The sequence below is a fragment of the Salmo salar genome, chromosome 21 (assembly GCF_965601325.2).
Source record: "Salmo salar chromosome 21, fSalSal1, whole genome shotgun sequence".
In the NCBI taxonomy this organism is placed as follows: domain Eukaryota; kingdom Metazoa; phylum Chordata; class Actinopteri; order Salmoniformes; family Salmonidae; genus Salmo; species Salmo salar.
Genome location: NC_138311.1, coordinates 59,946,133 through 59,969,887, shown reverse-complemented (window position 1 = coordinate 59,969,887; position 23,755 = coordinate 59,946,133). Strand labels below are relative to the sequence as shown.

The window sequence follows — 23,755 nt, the reverse complement described above, 5'->3', positions numbered from 1 at the left end:
ACATGTTACATAGCAGGTATGATGGATGACGGAGGATCAACATGTTACATAGCAGGTATGATGGATGACAGTAGAGGAACAACATGTTACATAGCAGGTATGATGGATGACGGAGGAACAACATGTTACATAGCAGGTATGATGGATGACAGTAGAGGAACAACATGTTACATAGCGGGTATGATGGATGACGGTAGAGGATCAACATGTTACATAGCAGGTATGATGGATGACGGAGGAACAACATGTTACATAGCAGGTATGATGGATGACGGAGGAACAACATGTTACATAGCAGGTATGATGGATGACGGAGGATCAACATGTTACATAGCAGGTATGATGGATGACGGAGGAACAACATGTTACATAGCAGGTATGATGGATGACGGAGGATCAACATGTTACATAGCAGGTATGATGGATGACGGTAGAGGATCAACATGTTACATAGCAGGTATGATGGATGACAGTAGAGGATGAACATGTTACATAGCAGGTATGATGGATGACGGAGGAACAACATGTTACATAGCAGGTATGATGGATGACAGTAGAGGAACAACATGTTACATAGCAGGTATGATGGATGACAGTAGAGGAACAACATGTTACATAGCGGGTATGATGGATGACGGTAGAGGATCAACATGTTACATAGCAGGTATGATGGATGACGGAGGAACAACATGTTACATAGCAGGTATGATGGATGACGGAGGAACAACATGTTACATAGCAGGTATGATGGATGACGGAGGATCAACATGTTACATAGCAGGTATGATGGATGACGGAGGAACAACATGTTACATAGCAGGTATGATGGATGACGGAGGATCAACATGTTACATAGCAGGTATGATGGATGACAGTAGAGGATGAACATGTTACATAGCAGGTATGATGGATGACGGAGGAACAACATGTTACATAGCAGGTATGATGGATGACGGTAGAGGGTCAACATGTTACATAGCAGGTATGATGGATGACGGAGGATCAACATGTTACATAGCAGGTATGATGGATGACGGAGGAACAACATGTTACATAGCAGGTATGATGGATGACAGTAGAGGAACAACATGTTACATAGCAGGTATGATGGATGACAGTAGAGGAACAACATGTTACATAGCGGGTATGATGGATGACGGTAGAGGATCAACATGTTACATAGCAGGTATGATGGATGACGGAGGAACAACATGTTACATAGCAGGTATGATGGATGACGGAGGAACAACATGTTACATAGCAGGTATGATGGATGACGGAGGATCAACATGTTACATAGCAGGTATGATGGATGACGGAGGAACAACATGTTACATAGCAGGTATGATGGATGACGGAGGATCAACATGTTACATAGCAGGTATGATGGATGACGGTAGAGGATCAACATGTTACATAGCAGGTATGATGGATGACAGTAGAGGATGAACATGTTACATAGCAGGTATGATGGATGACGGAGGAACAACATGTTACATAGCAGGTATGATGGATGACGGTAGAGGATGAACATAAATGCAACACATGACTGCAACCTCTCACTCAGTAGTGAAGTCTTCTGAGGGAATCGTTGTCATCACCTCATCAGACCCCATGTCTGTCAGCTTTTTATTCATAATATCTTCAGCAAAAATATCTCCAGCTTCCACTAGATACAAACAATTAAAGAGTATTCATGTTGCAGCCACACCGAGAGAAGGGCAACGCTCCAAATGTTTAAAGTGTTCACATCCCTTCACTGGTCAGAAAGGAAATGACTGATATAACAAATATGGTGGAAACTCCCAGTAGACCATGCCTCCACCAATACAATGCTTTTTAGATTTGTGGGAAGTAGTGAACGAGCGCACACGACAGGAGATATTGGGACGTGCACAAGGGCTGATCGTTCAACCTGACCTCCTCCTCAGCCAACCAGCTGCTTCACATCAACACAAGTAAAATCAGACAGGAACAGGCATCTGGGAATACTTAATAAGGCCTCATTTAAAACATGTGGCAAGTTGATCATGTTAAATCACAATGATGTTCTTTGCCAGAGTATCAACTGATTACATGAAGTCTGAAACAACTAGTGTTGGAATAATATATTACATATTTTATACATTAAAGTTTTCTGTTTCAACAGTTATTTTTGGAATGGACTGCAGAGACCAAGGAGGCCATGAAATGTGTCTTCAACTCTTCATGCCATAAAGTACTAATAAATGTACTGTAGGATATAAAATGGGAACATAACATTGTTAAAGGAACCCAGATGGAAAGAACAATCAGTCCCTCCCATCTCCTCCACAGTGCTGGCATTAGCCTGCTCCTCCAGTCCCCTGCCTGCTCCTCCAGTCCCCTCCAGTCCCCTGCCTACTCCTCTAGTCCCCTGCCTGCTCCTCCAGTCCCCTCTAGTCCCCTGCCTTCCTGGTCCTCTAGTCCCCTGCCTTCCTGGTCCTCCAGTCCCCTGCCTGCTCCTCCAGTCCCCTCTAGTCCCCTGCCTGCTCCTCTAGTCCCCTGCCTTCCTGGTCCTCTAGTCCCCTGCCTTCCTGGTCCTCCAGTCCCCTGCCTTCCTGGTCCTCTGGTCCCCTGCCTGGTCCTCTAGTCCCCTGCCTTCCTGGTCCTCCAGTCCCCTGCCTTCCTGGTCCTCTGGTCCCCTTCCTGGTCCTCTAGTCCCCTGCCTTCCTGGTCCTCCAGTCCCCTGCCTTCCTGGTCCTCTAGTCCCCTGCCTTCCTGGTCCTCCAGTCCCCTGCCTTCCTGGTCCTCTGGTCCCCTTCCTGGTCCTCTAGTCCCCTGCCTTCCTGGTCCTCTAGTCCCCTGCCTTCCTGGTCCTCTGGTCCCCTGCCTTCCTGGTCCTCTGGTCCCCTGCCTGGTCCTCTAGTCCCCTGCCTTCCTGGTCCTCTAGTCCCCTGCCTTCCTGGTCCTCTGGTCCCCTGCCTTCCTGGTCCTCTAGTCCCCTGCCTTCCTGGTCGTCTAGTCCCCTGCCTTCCTGGTCGTCTAGTCCCCTGCCTTCCTGGTCCTCTAGTCCCCTGCCTTCCTGGTCCTCTAGTCCCCTGCCTTCCTGGTCCTCTGGTCCCCTGCCTTCCTGGTCCTCTGGTCCCCTGCCTGGTCCTCTAGTCCCCTGCCTTCCTGGTCCTCCAGTCCCCTGCCTTCCTGGTCCTCTAGTCCCCTGCCTTCCTGGTCCTCCAGTCCCCTGCCTTCCTGGTCCTCTAGTCCCCTGCCTTCCTGGTCCTCTGGTCCCCTGCCTTCCTGGTCCTCTGGTCCCCTGCCTTCCTGGTCCTCTGGTCCCCTGCCTTCCTGGTCCTCTGGTCCCCTGCCTTCCTGGTCCTCTAGTCCCCTGCCTTCCTGGTCCCCTGCCTTCCTGGTCCTCTGGTCCCCTGCCTTCCTGGTCCTCTAGTCCCCTGCCTTCCTGGTCCTCTAGTCCCCTGCCTTCCTGGTCCTCTGGTCCCCTGCCTGGCCCTCTAGTCCCCTGCCTTCCTGGTCCTCTAGTCCCCTGCATTCCTGGTCCTCTGGTCCCCTGCCTGCCTGGTCCTCTGGTCCCCAGCCTTCCTGGTCCTCTAGTCCCCTGCCTTCCTGGTCCCATGCCGTCCTGGTCCTCTAGTCCCCTGCCTTCCTGGTCCTCTGGTCCCCTGCCTGGTCCTCTAGTCCCCTGCCTTCCTGGTCCTCTAGTCCCCTGCCTTCCTGGTCCTCTAGTCCCCTGCCTTCCTGGTCCTCTGGTCCTCTGCCTTCCTGGTCCTCTGGTCCCCTGCCTTCCTGGTCCTCTGGTCCCCTGCCTTCCTGGTCCTCTGGTCCCCTGCCTTCCTGGTCCTCTAGTCCCCTGCCTTCCTGGTCCTCTAGTCCCCTGCCTTCCTGGTCCTCTAGTCCCCTGCCTTCCTGGTCCTCTAGTCCCCTGCCTTCCTGGTCCTCTGGTCCCCTGCCTTCCTGGTCCTCTAGTCCCCTGCCTTCCTGGTCTTCTAGTCCCCTGCCTTCCTGGTCCTCTGGTCCCCTGCCTTCCTGGTCCTCTGGTCCCCTGCCTTCCTGGTCCTCTGGTCCCCTGCCTTCCTGGTCCTCTGGTCCCCTGCCTTCCTGGTCCTCTGGTCCCCTGCCTTCCTGGTCCTCTGGTCCCCTGCCTTCCTGGTCCTCTGGTCCCCTGCCTTCCTGGTCCTCTGGTCCCCTGCCTTCCTGGTCCTCTATTCCCCTGCCTTCCTGGTCCTCTAGTCCCCTGCCTTCCTGGTCCTCTAGTCCCCTGCCTTCCTGGTCCTCTAGTCCCCTGCCTTCCTGGTCCTCTAGTCCCCTGCCTTCCTGGTCCTCTAGTCCCCTGCCTTCCTGGTCCTCTAGTCCCCTGCCTTCCTGGTCCTCTGGTCCCCTGCCTTCCTGGTCCTCTGGTCCCCTGCCTTCCTGGTCCTCTAGTCCCCTGCCTTCCTGGTCCTCTGGTCCCCTGCCTTCCTGGTCCTCTAGTCCCCTGCCTTCCTGGTCCTCTAGTCCCCTGCCTTCCTGGTCCTCTAGTCCCCTGCCTTCCTGGTCCTCTAGTCCCCTGCCTTCCTGGTCCTCTAGTCCCCTGCCTTCCTGGTCCTCTGGTCCCCTGCCTTCCTGGTCCTCTGGTCCCCTGCCTTCCTGGTCCTCTAGTCCCCTGCCTTCCTGGTCCTCTGGTCCCCTGCCTTCCTGGTCCTCTAGTCCCCTGCCTTCCTGGTCCTCTAGTCCCCTGCCTTCCTGGTCCTCTAGTCCCCTGCCTTCCTGGTCCTCTAGTCCCCTGCCTTCCTGGTCCTCTAGTCCCCTGCCTTCCTGGTCCTCTGGTCCCCTGCCTTCCTGGTCCTCTAGTCCCCTGCCTTCCTGGTCCTCTAGTCCCCTGCCTTCCTGGTCCTCTGGTCCCCTGCCTTCCTGGTCCTCTGGTCCCCTGCCTTCCTGGTCCTCTAGTCCCATCTACAGCCCCACCAAGACCCATCACTATTCTGCTGGGACTCAAACTGAGAAACAAACAGGGAGTAAGAGACACCAAGAGGTTTCTGCTGTGTGGTCCATAGTCCATTTCTCATTCTCTGAGCGGCTCTCCCTCCATGTTACATAGACGGGGTCCAGGTGTTTACATCTCGTTGACATGTTGTTGTTTACATATTGTAGGCCACATAAATGGGGTCCAGCTGGTCAGCCAGGAAGCCGTCCCGTAGGTGCATTCTCTGTTTCTGTCCTCTTGAGTTGATAGGTATAACCCCTGGATCCACCACCACCACCACACCCACGATCAGGTAGTGGTCCTCCAGAACTACGTTAGTCACCAGGGGAACTAGGTCCAGAGCCTCCTGCTCCGACCCAGACAGCTCCACTACTACCACCAGGAGGTTGGTCCACGTGAACACAGCACTGAGACGGGGAGGAGAGGGAGAGAGACAGGGGAGACGGGGGAGAGACGGGGGAGACAGGGGAGAGACAGGGGAGAGACGGGGGAGAGACAGGGGAGACGGGGGAGAGACAGGGGAGACGGGGGAGAGACAGGGGAGAGACAGGGGAGACAGGGGAGACGGGGGAGAGACAGCGGAGACGGGGGAGAGACAGGGGAGAGACAGGGGAGAGACAGGGGAGATGGGGGAGAGACAGGGGAGAGACAGGGAAGATGGGGGAGAGACAGGGGAGACGGGGGAGAGACAGGGGAGACGGGGGAGAGACAGGGAAGACGGGGGAGGCAGGGAGGAGAGGGGGAGACAGGGGAGACGGGGAGGAGAGGGGGAGAGACAGGTAGTTAAATTCAGATTATACCGTCAGCATTAACAGTGAGAGCTCCACTAAGAGCAAGTAAAAACAGAAGAGAGAGGGGGAGAGACAGGTGTCATGACGTTGGCCTCTTTTGGTACAGGGAGGACAGTTGACCCCTCCCTTTTGCACACAATCCACCCTGTGTGTAAAGGGTCGTAAAAACTCTAAAATTCCAGGAGAGTCTCTGGCCACATGGCCCATCGAGAGACACAGGAAATTCTTCCAACTCATAGAATTGGAGAGCCAAGCGACATTTTGTGTTCTGGAGAAGGTATGGAAGATTGGTGAAGAATCCAGCTACGAACTGATCTGCTTGGTACCATTTTGTGATACTCAGAAGAGACAATATAGCCATATTACCATAAAACTGTTTATACAATAGACTCAGTTTAAGACTTGCCTCATATGGGTGTATGGAATGTATTAATAAGGATAAAGCTTTTGTAAGACATTGAGATGCTATGTACTGATGTAATGTGATAGAATTGTATTTCTGTAACCAAATCTAACTCAGTCATAGGCACGCCCCAGGGACACATACAGGACCAGGCGTCATTTGACCAGCCTGTTCGATGGGCACTATAAAACACTCCCTGATTTACATTTCTCCAGACCAGGCCTACACTCTATGGCCAGAGGTTTGACCTTCCAATTCCTCTACTGAAAGTGAACCATACCACGTGGTTAACTTTTAGACTATTGATACCGACAGAATAAGAACAAGTCTTTGATATTAATTATTAGTCTGCAGCTAAGTAAATTATATCATTGAACGCGAAGACCAACGAAACAATCATTCGATGACGACATTAATGAATGTCGCTCTGAAAGATCCATTCTAACCGAGAGAGAGAGAGAGAGAACGCGGACAAAACTCCCCAACAGAACTACTCTCCAACAAGAATCAGAACGACACACTGAGCGTAAATATATATATTGATTGCAATTGTTCCCGAATGAGTGAGCCTTCAATTGTCAATTGTTAATGAACTCTGTGTAAACTTCTCAGCTGACCATTTATGACCCATTGTTCAACAGGCCGACCTGCCTGTTTAGCCAGTAGGGCACATTCCGATACCAATCCTTTGTGACGATAATGACTGTTTGTATGTTTTTCTGTTAATTACTTAGGGTAGTAAATAAATGATTTTAAGACAATTGATGTATGGATGATTATAGTAAAGACTGGGTTCGTGCAGATACAACAATTTACGACGTTTTGGAATGAGACTGGACTAGAGGTAAATACACCATTTAAACCAGAAGATAATCGGCCTATACTATAATAGAATATAATATTATAGTACAGGAAAGTTATATTAGGAAAATTATAGCTTTGTAATCTGAATATTCTCCTTGGTGCCCCGATCTCCTAGTTAATTACAATTAATCAGTTTAATCGCGTGATAATAATTACAGGGAGCTAATTGATAAACATATCTTCAGTTTAATGGTACCCCCAAAGACACGACACAGGGAAGACGGGGGAGAGACAGGGAAGGCGGGGGAGAGACAGGGGAGAGACAGGGAAAGATTATAGAGTCTCCTGTGTTTAGATGTGGGATTATAGAGTCTCCTGTGTTTAGATGTGGGATTATAGAGTCTCCTGTGTGTAGATGTGGGATTATAGAGTCTCCTGTGTGTAGATGTGGGATTATAGAGTCTCCTGTGTGTGTAGATGTGGGATTATAGAGTCTCCTGTGTTTAGATGTGGGATTATAGTCTCCTGTGTGTGTAGATATGGGATTATAGAATCTCCTGTGTGTAGATGTGGGATTATAGAGTCTCCTGTGTGTAGATGTGGGATTATAGAGTCTCCTGTGTTTAGATGTGGGATTATAGTCTCCTGTGTGTGTAGATATGGGATTATAGAGTCTCCTGTGTGTAGATGTGGGATTATAGAGTCTCCTGTGTGTGTAGATGTGGGATTATAGAGTCTCCTGTGTGTGTAGATGTGGGATTATAGAGTCTCCTGTGTGTGTAGATGTGGGATTATAGAGTCTCCTGTGTGTGTAGATGTGGGATTATAGAGTCTCCTGTGTGTAGATGTGGGATTATAGAGTCTCCTGTGTGTAGATGTGGGATTATAGAGTCTTCTGTGTTTAGATGTGGGATTATAGAGTCTCCTGTGTATAGATGTGGGATTATAGAGTCTCCTGTGTGTGTAGATGTGGGATTATAGAGTCTCCTGTGTGTAGATGTGGGATTATAGAGTCTCCTGTGTATAGATGTGGGATTATAGAGTCTCCTGTGTGTGTAGATGTGGGATTATAGAGTCTCCTGTGTGTGTAGATGTGGGTTTATAGAGTCTCCTGTGTGTGTAGATGTGGGATTATAGAGTCTCCTGTGTTTAGATGTGGGATTATAGAGTCTCCTGTGTGTAGATGGGGGATTATAGAGTCTCCTGTGTGTGTAGATGTGGGATTATAGAGTCTCCTGTGTGTAGATGTGGGATTATAGTATTCTGTGTTTAGATGTGGGATTATAGAGTCTCCTGTGTATAGATGTGGGATTATAGAGTCTCCTGTGTGTGTAGATGTGGGATTATAGAGTCTCCTGTGTGTAGATGTGGGATTATAGAGTCTCCTGTGTATAGATGTGGGATTATAGAGTCTCCTGTGTGTGTAGATGTGGGATTATAGAGTCTCCTGAGTGTGTAGATGTGGGATTATAGAGTCTCCTGTGTGTGTAGATGTGGGATTATAGAGTCTCCTGTGTGTGTAGATGTGGGATTATAGAGTCTCCTGTGTGTGTAGATGTGGGATTATAGAGTCTCCTGTGTTTAGATGTGGGATTATAGAGTCTCCTGTGTGTAGATGGGGGATTATAGAGTCTCCTGTGTGTGTAGATGTGGGATTATAGAGTCTCCTGTGTGTAGATGTGGGATTATAGAGTCTCCTGTGTGTAGATGTGGGATTATAGAATCTCCTGTGTTTAGATGTGGGATTATAGAGTCTCCTGTGTGTAGATGGGGGATTATAGAGTCTCCTGTGTGTGTAGATGTGGGATTATAGAGTCTCCTGTGTGTAGATGGGGGATTATAGAGTCTCCTGTGTGTAGATGTGGGATTATAGAATCTCCTGTGTTTAGATGTGGGATTATAGAGTCTCCTGTGTGTTTAGATGTGGGATTATAGAATATCCTGTGTGTAGATGTGGGATTATAGAGTCTCCTGTGTGTAGATGTGGGATTATAGAGTCTCCTGTGTGTTTAGATATGGGATTATAGAGTCTCCTGTGTGTAGATGTGGGATTATAGAGTCTCCTGTGTGTAGATGTGGGATTATAGAGTCTCCTGTGTGTGTAGATGTGGGATTATAGAGTCTGCTGTGTGTAGATGTGGGATTATAGAGTCTCCTGTGTGTGTAGATGTGGGATTATAGAATCTCCTGTGTATAGATGTGGGACAATTTAATTCTTTTTATTTAACAAGGCAAGTCTGTTAAGAACAGATTCTTATTTACAATGACGGCCTACCGGGGAACAGTGGGTTAAACTGCCTTGTTCAGGAGCAGAACGACAGATTTGTACCTTGTCAGCTCGAGGATTCGATCTCGCAATCTTTCGGTTACTGGCCCAATGCTCTAACCACTAGGCTACCTGCTGGTTACTGGCCCAACGCTCTAACCACTAGGCTACCTGCTGGTTACTGGCCCAACGCTCTAACCACTAGGCTACCTGCTGGTTACTGGCCCAACGCTCTAACCACTAGGCTACCTGCTGGTTACTGGCCCAACGCTCTAACCACTAGGCTACCTGCTGGTTACTGGTCCAACGCTCTAACCACTAGGCTACCTGCTGGTTACTGGCCCAACGCTCTAACCACTAGGCTACCCTGATGGTTACTGGCCCAACGCTCTAACCACTAGGCTACCTGCTGGTTACTGGCCCAACGCTCTAACCACTAGGCTACCTGCTGGTTACTGGTCCAACGCTCTAACCACTAGGCTACCTGCTGGTTACTAGTCCAACGCTCTAACCACTAGGCTACCTGCTGGTTACTGGCCCAACGCTCTAACCACTAGGCTACCTGCTGGTTACTGGCCCAACGCGCTAACCACTAGGCTACCTGCTGGTTACTGACCCAACACTCTAACCACTAGGCTACCTGCTGCCCCCATAGTGTCCTGTGTGTAGATGTGGGACAATAGATCCGTGGGTATAGATTAATGTGCCTCACCATTCAGCGATGCTCTTGTGTGAGCGGATAACGGACGTCTCGATGTCGATGGGATGGTACCTCATCCCTCTTAGCTCCAAAGTCTCATCCAGAGACCCCACCACGTAGAGAGCATCATGACGTTCTGCAACACACACAGTTTAGCAACGTCCAATAAGAACTAAATATTACACAGCATTTAAAAAAAACCACTTCCTGACTCGGTGCCAGCGCCCCCTGTATATAGCCTCGTTATTCTTATTGTGTTACTTTATATTTTAGTCCACCTGGTAAATATTTTCTTAACTCTTCTTGAACTGCACTGTTAGTTAAGGGCTTGTAAGTAAGTATTTCACTGTAAGGTCTATACTTGTTGTATTCGGCGCAGGTGACAAATACAGTTTGATTTGATTTGAATGGTGTCTGAGTACAGTAGGTGTTGGTATCTCTCTCCTCAGTAATCTAGAATAGTTTTGGAGCAGGTTAACGTCAGTAGGGGTTACTGTTAACGTCTCTCCTCCAGGTTAACGTCAGTAGGGGTTACTGTTAACGTCAGTAGGGGTTACTGTTAACATCTCTCCTCCAGGTTAACGTCAGTAGGGGTTACTGTTAACGTCTCTCCTCCAGGTTAACGTCAGTAGGGGTTACTGTTAACGTCTCTCCTCCAGGTTAACGTCAGTAGGGGTTACTGTTAACGTCTCTCCTCCAGGTTAACGTCAGTAGGGGTTACTGTTAACGTCTCTCCTCCAGGTTAACGTCAGTAGGGGTTACTGTTAACGTCTCTCCTCCAGGTTAACGTCCGTAGGGGTTACTGTTAACGTCTCTCCTCCAGGTTAACGTCAGTAGGGGTTACTGTTAACGTCTCTCCTCCAGGTTAACGTCAGTAGGGGTTACTGTTAACGTCAGTAGGGGTCATTGTTGCCCAACACACTGGACTCCATGCCCACACACTGGACCCCATGCCCAACACACTGGACTCCATGCCCAACACACTGGACTCCATGCCCAACACACTGGACTCCATGCCCAACACACTGGACTCCATGCCCAACACACTGGACTCCATGCCCAACACACTGGACTCCATGCCCACACACTGGACTCCATGCCCAACACACTGGACTCCATGCCCACACACTGGACTCCATGCCCACACACTGGACTCCATGCCCACACACTGGACTCCATGCCCACACACTGGACTCCATGCCCACACACTGGACTCCATGCCCACACACTGGACTCTATGCCCACACACTGGACTCCATGCCCAACACACTGGACCCCATGCCCAACACACTGGACCCCATGCCCAACACACTGGACCCCATGCCCAACACACTGGACTCCATGCCCAACACACTGGACTCCATGCCCAACACACTGGACTCTATGCCCAACACACTGGACTCTATGCCCAACACACTGGACTCTATGCCCAACACACTGGACTCTATGCCCAACACACTGGACCCCATGCCCAACACACTGGACCCCATGCCCAACACACTGGACTCCATGCCCAACACACTGGACTCCATGCCCAACACACTGGACCCCATGCCCAACACACTGGACCCCATGCCCAACACACTGGACTCTATGCCCAACACACTGGACCCCATGCCCAACACACTGGACCCCATGCCCAACACACTGGACTCTATGCCCACACACTGGACTCTATGCCCAACACACTGGACCCCATGCCCACACACTGGACCCCATGCCCAACACACTGGACCACATGCCCAACACACTGGACTCCATGCCCAACACACTGGACTCCATGCCCACACACTGGACTCCATGCCAACACACTGGACTCCATGCCAACACACTGGACTCCATGCCAACACACTGGACTCCATGCCCACACACTGGACTCCATGCCCAACACACTGGACTCCATGCCAACACACTGGACCCCATGCCAACACACTGGACCCTATGCCCAACACACTGGACCCCATGCCCAACACACTGGACTCCATGCCAACACACTGGACTCCATGCCCACACACTGGACTCCATGCCCAACACACTGGACTCCATGCCAACACACTGGACCCCATGCCAACACACTGGACCCTATGCCCAACACACTGGACCCCATGCCCAACACACTGGACTCCATGCCCAACACACTTTCAAACTCATCACATATACTGCTGTTACTGTCTATTATCTATCCTTTACCCCTACCTACAGTATACTGCTGTTACTGTCTATTATCTATCCTTTACCCCTACCTACAGTATACTGCTGTTACTGTCTATTATCTATCCTTTACCCCTACCTACAGTATACTGCTGTTACTGTCTATTATCTATCCTTTACCCCTACCTACAGTATACTGCTGTTACTGTCTATTATCTATCCTTTACCCCTACCTACAGTATGCTGCTGTTACTGTCTATTATCTATCCTTTACCCCTACCTACAGTATACTGCTGTTACTGTCTATTATCTATCCTTTACCCCTACCTACAGTATACTGCTGTTACTGTCTATTATCTATCCTTTACCCCTACCTACAGTATACTGCTGTTACTGTCTATTATCTATCCTTTACCCCTACCTACAGTATACTGCTGTTACTGTCTATTATCTATCCTTTACCCCTACCTACAGTATACTGCTGTTACTGTCTATTATCAATCCTTTACCCCTACCTACAGTATACTGCTGTTACTGTCTATTATCTCGTTGCCTAGTCACTATATTCCTCCTGTCACTAATTCAATTTTTTATTACATTTAGTATCTTTAATTTAATTTAAATAAGCATTTCACTGTTAGTCTACACTTGTTTACGAAGCATGTGATAAATATAATGTGATTTATCTGATGTCTGGACTCTAACCTCCGCTGGCGTCGGTCAGCTCAGTGCGTCGTAGGAAACCCAGGTATCCTGTTCTGGCCCAGACCGTCTGCGTGTCTCCAAAGCTCAGCTTCGTGTTGAAGTGGTCCGCATGCAAAGCATCCTCTCCATACACCGTGTAGTAACCTGTTGCATTGTGGGGGCTGCTCACCCACACCTGATATAATAATATAGAGAGGTGTTAGCAGAGAGACAGGGGAATATATATATATACAAACTCAGCAAAAAAATGTACAAACTGCGTTTATTTTCAGTGAATTTAACATGTGTAGATATTTGTATGAACATCACAAGATTCAACAACTGAGACATAAACTGAACAAGTTCCACAGACATGTGACTAACAGAAATGGAATAATGTGTCCCTGAACAAAGGGGGTCAAAATCAAAAGTAACCGTCAGTATCTGGTGTGGCCACCAGCTGCATTAAGTACTGCAGTGCATCTCCTCCTCATGGACTGCACCAGATTTGCCAGTTCTTGCTGTGAGATGTTACCCCACTCTTCCACCAAGGCACCTGCAAGTTTCCAGACATTTCTGGGGGGAATGGCCCTAGCCCTCACCCTCCGATCCAACAGGTCCCAGACGTGCTCAATGGGATTGAGATCCGGGCTCTTCGCTGGCCATGGCAGAACACAGACATTCCTGTCTTGCAGGAAATCACACACAGAACGAGCAGTATGGCTGGTGGCATTGTCATGCTGGAGGGTCATGTCAGGATGAGCCTGCAGGAAGGGTACCACATGAGGGAGGAGGATGTCTTCCCTGTAACGCACAGCGTTGAGATTGCCTGCAATGACAACAAGCTCAGTCTGATGATGCTGTGACACACCGCCCCAGACCATGACGGACCCTCCACCTCCAAATCGCTCCCGCTCCAGAGTACAGGCCTCGGTGTAACGCTCATTCCTTCAACGATAAACGCAAATCCGACCATCACCCCTGGTGAGACAAAACCGCGACTCGTCAGTGAAGAGCACTTTTTGCCAGTCCTGTCTGGTCCAGCGACGGTGGGTTTGTGCCCATAGGCGGCGTTGTTGCCGGTGATGTCTGGTGAGGACCTGCCTTACAACAGGCCTACAAGCACTCAGTCCAGCCTCTCTCAGCCTATTGCGGACAGTCTGAGCACTGATGTAGGGATTGTGCGTTCCTGGTGTAACTCGGGCAGTTGTTGTTGCCATCCTGTACCTGTCCCGCAGGTGTGATGTTCGGATGTACCGATCCTGTGCAGGTGTTGTTACACGTGGTCTGCCACTCGAGGACGATCAGCTGTCCGTCCTGTCTCCCTGTAGCGCTGGCAAATCTGGTGCAGTCCATGAGGAGGAGATGCACTGCAGTACTTAATGCAGCTGGTGGCCACACCAGATACTGACTGTTACTTTTGATTTTTACCCCCTTTGTTCAGGGACACATTATTCCATTTCTGTTAGTCACATGTCTGTGGAACTTGTTCAGTTTATGTCTCAGTTGTTGAATCTTGTTTTGTTCATACAAATATTTACACATGTTAAGTTTGCTGAAAACAAACGCAGTTGACAGTGAGAGGACGTTTATTTTGTTTTGCTGAGTTTATATATACATACACCACCAGTCAAAAGTTGACACCTACTCATTCCAGGGTTTTTCTTTATTTGTACTATTTTCTACATTGTAGAATAATAGTGAAGACATCAAAACTATGAAATATCACACATACGGAATCATGTAGTAACCAAAAAAGTGTTGAACAAATCGAAATATATTTTATATTTGAGATTTTTCTCTGGAATGAGCAGATGTGTCCAAAATGTTGCCTGGTGCTGTGTATATAATAGCATCCTCCAGGGCTCATCCATAGTCATCCAGTAATGGTCATCTGCCTCACCTCTCCCAGGTGGGAGTCTCCTAGAGGTCCTTTGGTTTCTGTGTTGGCGATGACCACCTTCACCCCAGGCAGGATCTGGTTAACACATCACACTGTTACTACGGTAACCCTAACCTTCACCCCAGGCAGGATCTGGTTAACACAACACACTGTTACTACGGTAACCCTAACCTTCACCCCAGGCAGGATCTGGTTAACACAACACACTGTTACTACGGTAACCCTAACCTTCACCCCAGGCAGGATCTGGTTAACACATCACACTGTTACTACGGTAACCCTAACCTTCACCCCAGGCAGGATCTGGTTAACACATCACACTGTTACTACGGTAACCCTAACCTTCACCCCAGGCAGGATCTGGTTAACACAACACACTGTTACTACGGTAACCCTAACCTTCACCCCAGGCAGGATCTGGTTAACACATCACACTGTTACTACGGTAACCCTAACCTTCACCCCAGGCAGGATCTGGTTAACACATCACACTGTTACTACGGTAACCCTAACCTTCACCCCAGGCAGGATCTGGTTAACACAACACACTGTTACTACGGTAACCCTAACCTTCACCCCAGGCAGGATCTGGTTAACACATCACACTGTTACTACGGTAACCCTAACCTTCACCCCAGGCAGGATCTGGTTAACACATCACACTGTTACTACGGTAACCCTAACCTTCACCCCAGGCAGGATCTGGTTAACACATCACACTGTTACTACGGTAACCCTAACCTTCACCCCAGGCAGGATCTGGTTAACACAACACACTGTTACTACGGTAACCCTAACCTTCACCCCAGGTAGGATCTGGTTAACACAACACACTGTTACTACGGTAACCCTAACCTTCACCCCAGGCAGGATCTGGTTAACACATCACACTGTTACTACGGTAACCCTAACCTTCACCCCAGGCAGGATCTGGTTAACACAACACACTGTTACTACGGTAACCCTAACCTTCACCCCAGGCAGGATCTGGTTAACACATCACACTGTTACTACGGTAACCCTAACCTTCACCCCAGGCAGGATCTGGTTAACACAACACACTGTTACTACGGTAACCCTAACCTTCACCCCAGGCAGGATCTGGTTAACACATCACACTGTTACTACGGTAACCCTAACCTTCACCCCAGGCAGGATCTGGTTAACACATCACACTGTTACTACGGTAACCCTAACCTTCACCCCAGGCAGGATCTGGTTAACACAACACACTGTTACTACGGTAACCCTAACCTTCACCCCAGGCAGGATCTGGTTAACACAACACACTGTTACTACGGTAACCCTAACCTTCACCCCAGGCAGGATCTGGTTAACACAACACACTGTTACTACGGTAACCCTAACCTTCACCCCAGGCAGGATCTGGTTAACACAACACACTGTTACTACGGTAACCCTAACCTTCACCCCAGGCAGGATCTGGTTAACACATCACACTGTTACTACGGTAACCCTAACCTTCACCCCAGGCAGGATCTGGTTAACACATCACACTGTTACTACGGTAACCCTAACCTTCACCCCAGGCAGGATCTGGTTAACACATCACACTGTTACTACGGTAACCCTAACCTTCACCCCAGGCAGGATCTGGTTAACACAACACATTGTTACTACGGTAACCCTAACCTTCATGAGGTATTTATATTAATTATATAATATTATATATTATTATATTTCAGTCCAGTATAATATAATACTCTATCCATGAGGTAGGTGTCTTATATATTTATATATTTTATATATATATTATTATATTTCAGTCCAGTATAATATAATACTCTATCCATGAGGTAGGTGTCTTACCTTGCCAGACTCCATGAGAGAGAGACTGTGTGGAGAGCCTCTCTCTACCATACGCACCCTGGTGATATCACACACAATAACTGTTACTAGTCAACCAATAACACATCAGATTATACAACACAACATTATAATATAATATAGTCCTGGACATAAAGACCTATATAATATAGTCCTGGTGGACATAAAGACCTATATAATATAGTCCAGGACATAAAGACCTATATAATATAGTCCTGGTGGACATAAAGACCTATATAATATAGTCCAGGACATAAAGACCTATATAATATAGTCCAGGACATAAAGACCTATATAATATAGTCCAGGACATAAAGACCTATATAATATAGTCCTGGTGGACATAAAGACCTATATAATATAGTCCAGGACATAAAGACCTATATAATATAGTCCTGGACATAAAGACCTATATAATATAGTCCAGGATATAAAGACCTATATAATATAGTCCAGGATATAAAGACCTATATAATATAGTCCTGGACATAAAGACCTATATAATATAGTCCAGGACATAAAGACCTATATAATATAGTCCAGGATATAAAGACCTATATAATATAGTCCTGGACATAAAGACCTATATAATATAGTCCAGGACATAAAGACCTATATAATATAGTCCAGGACATAAAGACCTATATAATATAGTCCAGGACATAAAGACCTATATAATATAGTCCAGGACATAAAGACCTATATAATATAGTCCAGGACATAAAGACCTATATAATATAGTCCAGGACATAAAGACCTATATAATATAGTCCAGGACATAAAGACCTATATAATATAGTCCAGGACATAAAGACCTATATAATATAGTCCTGGTGGACATAAAGACCTATATAATATAGTCCAGGACATAAAGACCTATATAATATAGTCCAGGACATAAAGACCTATATAATATAGTCCTGGACATAAAGACCTATATAATATAGTCCAGGACATAAAGACCTATATAATATAGTCCTGGTGGACATAAAGACCTATATAATATAGTCCAGGACATAAAGACCTATATAATATAGTCCAGGACATAAAGACCTATATAATATAGTCCTGGTGGACATAAAGACCTATATAATATAGTCCAGGATATAAAGACCTATATAATATAGTCCTGGTGGACATAAAGACCTATATAATATAGTCCAGGACATAAAGACCTATATAATATAGTCCAGGACATAAAGACCTATATAATATAGTCCAGGACATAAAGACCTATATAATATAGTCCTGGACATAAAGACCTATATAATATAGTCCAGGACATAAAGACCTATATAATATAGTCCAGGATATAAAGACCTATATAATATAGTCCTGGACATAAAGACCTATATAATATAGTCCAGGACATAAAGACCTATATAATATAGTCCAGGACATAAAGACCTATATAATATAGTCCAGGACATAAAGACCTATATAATATAGTCCAGGACATAAAGACCTATATAATATAGTCCAGGACATAAAGACCTATATAATATAGTCCAGGACATAAAGACCTATATAATATAGTCCAGGACATAAAGACCTATATAATATAGTCCAGGACATAAAGACCTATATAATATAGTCCTGGTGGACATAAAGACCTATATAATATAGTCCAGGACATAAAGACCTATATAATATAGTCCAGGACATAAAGACCTATATAATATAGTCCTGGACATAAAGACCTATATAATATAGTCCAGGACATAAAGACCTATATAATATAGTCCTGGTGGACATAAAGACCTATATAATATAGTCCAGGACATAAAGACCTATATAATATAGTCCAGGACATAAAGACCTATATAATATAGTCCTGGTGGACATAAAGACCTATATAATATAGTCCAGGATATAAAGACCTATATAATATAGTCCTGGTGGACATAAAGACCTATATAATATAGTCCAGGACATAAAGACCTATATAATATAGTCCAGGACATAAAGACCTATATAATATAGTCCAGGACATAAAGACCTATATAATATAGTCCTGGACATAAAGACCTATATAATATAGTCCTGGACATAAAGACCTATATAATATAGTCCAGGACATAAAGACCTATATAATATAGTCCAGGATATAAAGACTTATATAATATAGTCCTGGACATAAAGACCTATATAATATAGTCCAGGATATAAAGACCTATATAATATAGTCCAGGACATAAAGACCTATATAATATAGTCCAGGACATAAAGACCTATATAATATAGTCCAGGACATAAAGACCTATATAATATAGTCCTGGACATAAAGACCTATATAATATAGTCCTGGACATAAAGACCTATATAATATAGTCCTGGACATAAAGACCTATATAATATAGTCCAGGACATAAAGACCTATATAATATAGTCCAGGATATAAAGACCTATATAATATAGTCCTGGACATAAAGACCTATATAATATAGTCCTGGTGGACATAAAGACCTATATAATATAGTCCAGGACATAAAGACCTATATAATATAGTCCTGGTGGACATAAAGACCTATATAATACAGTCCAGGACATAAAGACCTATATAATATAGTCCTGAACATAAAGACCTATATAATATAGTCCTGGTGGACATAAAGACCTATATAATATAGTCCTGGACATAAAGACCTATATAATATAGTCCAGGTGGACATAAAGACCTATATAATATAGTCCAGGACATAAAGACCTATATAAAAAGTCCAGGACATAAAGACCTATATAATATAGTCCTGGTGGACATAAAGACCTATATAATATAGTCCAGGACATAAAGACCTATATAATATAGTCCTGGTGGACATAAAGACCTATATAATATAGTCCAGGACATAAAGACCTATATAATATAGTCCAGGACATAAAGACCTATATAATATAGTCCAGGACATAAAGACCTATATAATATAGTCCAGGACATAAAGACCTATATAATATAGTCCTGGTGGACATAAAGACCTATATAATATAGTCCAGGACATAAAGACCTATATAATATAGTCCTGGACATAAAGACCTATATAATATAGTCCAGGATATAAAGATCTATATAATATAGTCCAGGATATAAAGACCTATATAATATAGTCCTGGACATAAAGACCTATATAATATAGTCCAGGACATAAAGACCTATATAATATAGTCCAGGATATAAAGACCTATATAATATAGTCCTGGACATAAAGACCTATATAATATAGTCCAGGACATAAAGACCTATATAATATAGTCCAGGACATAAAGACCTATATAATATAGTCCAGGACATAAAGACCTATATAATATAGTCCAGGACATAAAGACCTATATAATATAGTCCAGGACATAAAGACCTATATAATATAGTCCAGGACATAAAGACCTATATAATATAGTCCAGGACATAAAGACCTATATAATATAGTCCTGGTGGACATAAAGACCTATATAATATAGTCCAGGACATAAAGACCTATATAATATAGTCCAGGACATAAAGACCTATATAATATAGTCCTGGACATAAAGACCTATATAATATAGTCCAGGACATAAAGACCTATATAATATAGTCCTGGTGGACATAAAGACCTATATAATATAGTCCAGGACATAAAGACCTATATAATATAGTCCAGGACATAAAGACCTATATAATATAGTCCTGGTGGACATAAAGACCTATATAATATAGTCCAGGATATAAAGACCTATATAATATAGTCCTGGTGGACATAAAGACCTATATAATATAGTCCAGGACATAAAGACCTATATAATATAGTCCAGGACATAAAGACCTATATAATATAGTCCAGGACATAAAGACCTATATAATATAGTCCTGGACATAAAGACCTATATAATATAGTCCTGGACATAAAGACCTATATAATATAGTCCTGGTGGACATAAAGACCTATATAATATAGTCCAGGACATAAAGACCTATATAATATAGTCCAGGATATAAAGACCTATATAATATAGTCCTGGACATAAAGACCTATATAATATAGTCCAGGATATAAAGACCTATATAATATAGTCCAGGACATAAAGACCTATATAATATAGTCCAGGACATAAAGACCTATATAATATAGTCCAGGACATAAAGACCTATATAATATAGTCCTGGACATAAAGACCTATATAATATAGTCCTGGACATAAAGACCTATATAATATAGTCCTGGACATAAAGACCTATATAATATAGTCCAGGACATAAAGACCTATATAATATAGTCCAGGATATAAAGACCTATATAATATAGTCCTGGACATAAAGACCTATATAATATAGTCCTGGTGGACATAAAGACCTATATAATATAGTCCAGGACATAAAGACCTATATAATATAGTCCTGGTGGACATAAAGACCTATATAATACAGTCCAGGACATAAAGACCTATATAATATAGTCCTGAACATAAAGACCTATATAATATAGTCCTGGTGGACATAAAGACCTATATAATATAGTCCTGGACATAAAGACCTATATAATATAGTCCAGGTGGACATAAAGACCTATATAATATAGTCCAGGACATAAAGACCTATATAAAAAGTCCAGGACATAAAGACCTATATAATATAGTCCTGGTGGACATAAAGACCTATATAATATAGTCCAGGACATAAAGACCTATATAATATAGTCCTGGTGGACATAAAGACCTATATAATATAGTCCTGGTGGACATAAAGACCTATATAATATAGTCCAGGACATAAAGACCTATATAATATAGTCCAGGACATAAAGACCTATATAATATAGTCCAGGACATAAAGACCTATATAATATAGTCCTGGTGGACATAAAGACCTATATAATATAGTCCTGGTGGACATAAAGACCTATATAATATAGTTCTGGACATAAAGACCTATATAATATAGTCCAGGACATAAAGACCTATATAATATAGTCCAGGACATAAAGACCTATATAATATAGTCCTGGACATAAAGACCTATATAATATAGTCCTGGTGGACATAAAGACCTATATAATATAGTCCTGGTGGACATAAAGACCTATATAATATAGTCCAGGACATAAAGACCTATATAATATAGTCCAGGACATAAAGACCTATATAATATAGTCCTGGACATAAAGACCTATATAATATAGTCCAGGACATAAAGACCTATATAATATAGTCCAGGATATAAAGACCTATATAATATAGTCCAGGACATAAAGACCTATATAATATAGTCCAGGACATAAAGACCTATATAATATAGTCCAGGACATAAAGACCTATATAATATAGTCCTGGTGGACATAAAGACCTATATAATATAGTCCAGGACATAAAGACCTATATAATATAGTCCAGGACATAAAGACCTATATAATATAGTCCAGGACATAAAGACCTATATAATATAGTCCTGGACATAAAGACCTATATAATATAGTCCAGGACATAAAGACCTATATAATATAGTCCTGGTGGACATAAAGACCTATATAATATAGTCCTGGACATAAAGACCTATATAATATAGTCCAGGACATAAAGACCTATATAATATAGTCCTGGTGGACATAAAGACCTATATAATATAGTCCAGGACATAAAGACCTATATAATATAGTCCAGGTCATAAAGACCTATATAATATAGTCCTGGACATAAAGACCTATATAATATAGTCCAGGACATAAAGACCTATATAATATAGTCCAGGACATAAAGACCTATATAATATAGTCCTGGTGGACATAAAGACCTATATAATATAGTCCTGGTGGACATAAAGACCTATATAATATAGTCCAGGACATAAAGACCTATATAATATAGTCCAGGACATAAAGACCTATATAATATAGTCCTGGTGGACATAAAGACCTATATAATATAGTCCTGGACATAAAGACCTATATAATATAGTCCAGGACATAAAGACCTATATAATATAGTCCTGGACATAAAGACCTATATAATATAGTCCTGGACATAAAGACCTATATAATATAGTCCAGGACATAAAGACCTATATAATATAGTCCAGGACATAAAGACCTATATAATATAGTCCAGGACATAAAGACCTATATAATATAGTCCTGGACATAAAGACCTATATAATATAGTCCTGGTGGACATAAAGACCTATATAATATAGTCCTGGTGGACATAAAGACCTATATAATATAGTCCAGGACATAAAGACCTATATAATATAGTCCAGGACATAAAGACCTATATAATATAGTCCAGGATATAAAGACCTATATAATATAGTCCAGGACATAAAGACCTATATAATATAGTCCTGGTGGACATAAAGACCTATATAATATAGTCCAGGACATAAAGACCTATATAATATAGTCCAGGACATAAAGACCTATATAATATCGTCCTGGTGGACATAAAGACCTATATAATATAGTCCTGGTGGACATAAAGACCTATATAATATAGTCCTGGACATAAAGACCTATATAATATAGTCCAGGACATAAAGACCTATATAATATAGTCCTGGACATAAAGACCTATATAATATAGTCCTGGACATAAAGACCTATATAATATAGTCCAGGACATAAAGACCTATATAATATAGTCCAGGACATAAAGACCTATATAATATAGTCCAGGACATAAAGACCTATATAATATAGTCCTGGACATAAAGACCTATATAATATAGTCCTGGTGGACATAAAGACCTATATAATATAGTCCTGGTGGACATAAAGACCTATATAATATAGTCCAGGACATAAAGACCTATATAATATAGTCCAGGACATAAAGACCTATATAATATAGTCCAGGATATAAAGACCTATATAATATAGTCCAGGACATAAAGACCTATATAATATAGTCCTGGTGGACATAAAGACCTATATAATATAGTCCAGGACATAAAGACCTATATAATATAGTCCAGGACATAAAGACCTATATAATATCGTCCTGGTGGACATAAAGACCTATATAATATAGTCCTGGTGGACATAAAGACCTATATAATATAGTCCTGGACATAAAGACCTATATAATATAGTCCAGGACATAAAGACCTATATAATATAGTCCTGGACATCAAGACCTATATAATATAGTCCAGGACATAAAGACCTATATAATATAGTCCAGGACATAAAGACCTATATAATATAGTCCTGGTGGACATAAAGACCTATATAATATAGTCCAGGACATAAAGACCTATATAATATAGTCCAGGACATAAAGACCTATATAATATAGTCCTGG

At 43.6% G+C, this 23,755-nt stretch overlaps 1 protein-coding gene across 5 annotated transcripts in view; it reads right to left on the bottom strand.

The window, feature by feature from the left end:
• Positions 1-1,557: 1,557 nt before the first annotated feature.
• The window catches only part of dip2a (DIP2 acetate--CoA ligase A), a 292,605-nt gene continuing 270,407 nt past the window's right edge, over positions 1,558-23,755 (bottom strand). For 4 of the 5 annotated variants that reach the window (XM_082967279.1, XM_082967280.1, XM_082967281.1 and 1 more), the window contains 5 exons: positions 16,469-16,526; positions 14,639-14,713; positions 12,757-12,931; positions 9,913-10,036; positions 1,558-5,343 (listed from right to left, as the gene is read on the bottom strand). In XM_082967279.1, the coding sequence (XP_082823405.1) occupies positions 5,091-5,343; positions 9,913-10,036; positions 12,757-12,931; positions 14,639-14,713; positions 16,469-16,526 (685 nt within the window). In that variant the 3' untranslated portion in view covers positions 1,558-5,090. Of the gene's footprint in view, positions 5,344-9,912; positions 10,037-12,756; positions 12,932-14,638; positions 14,714-16,192; positions 16,253-16,468; positions 16,527-23,755 lie in introns of those variants that run through there. The other variant, XM_082967283.1, reaches the window with a different exon arrangement.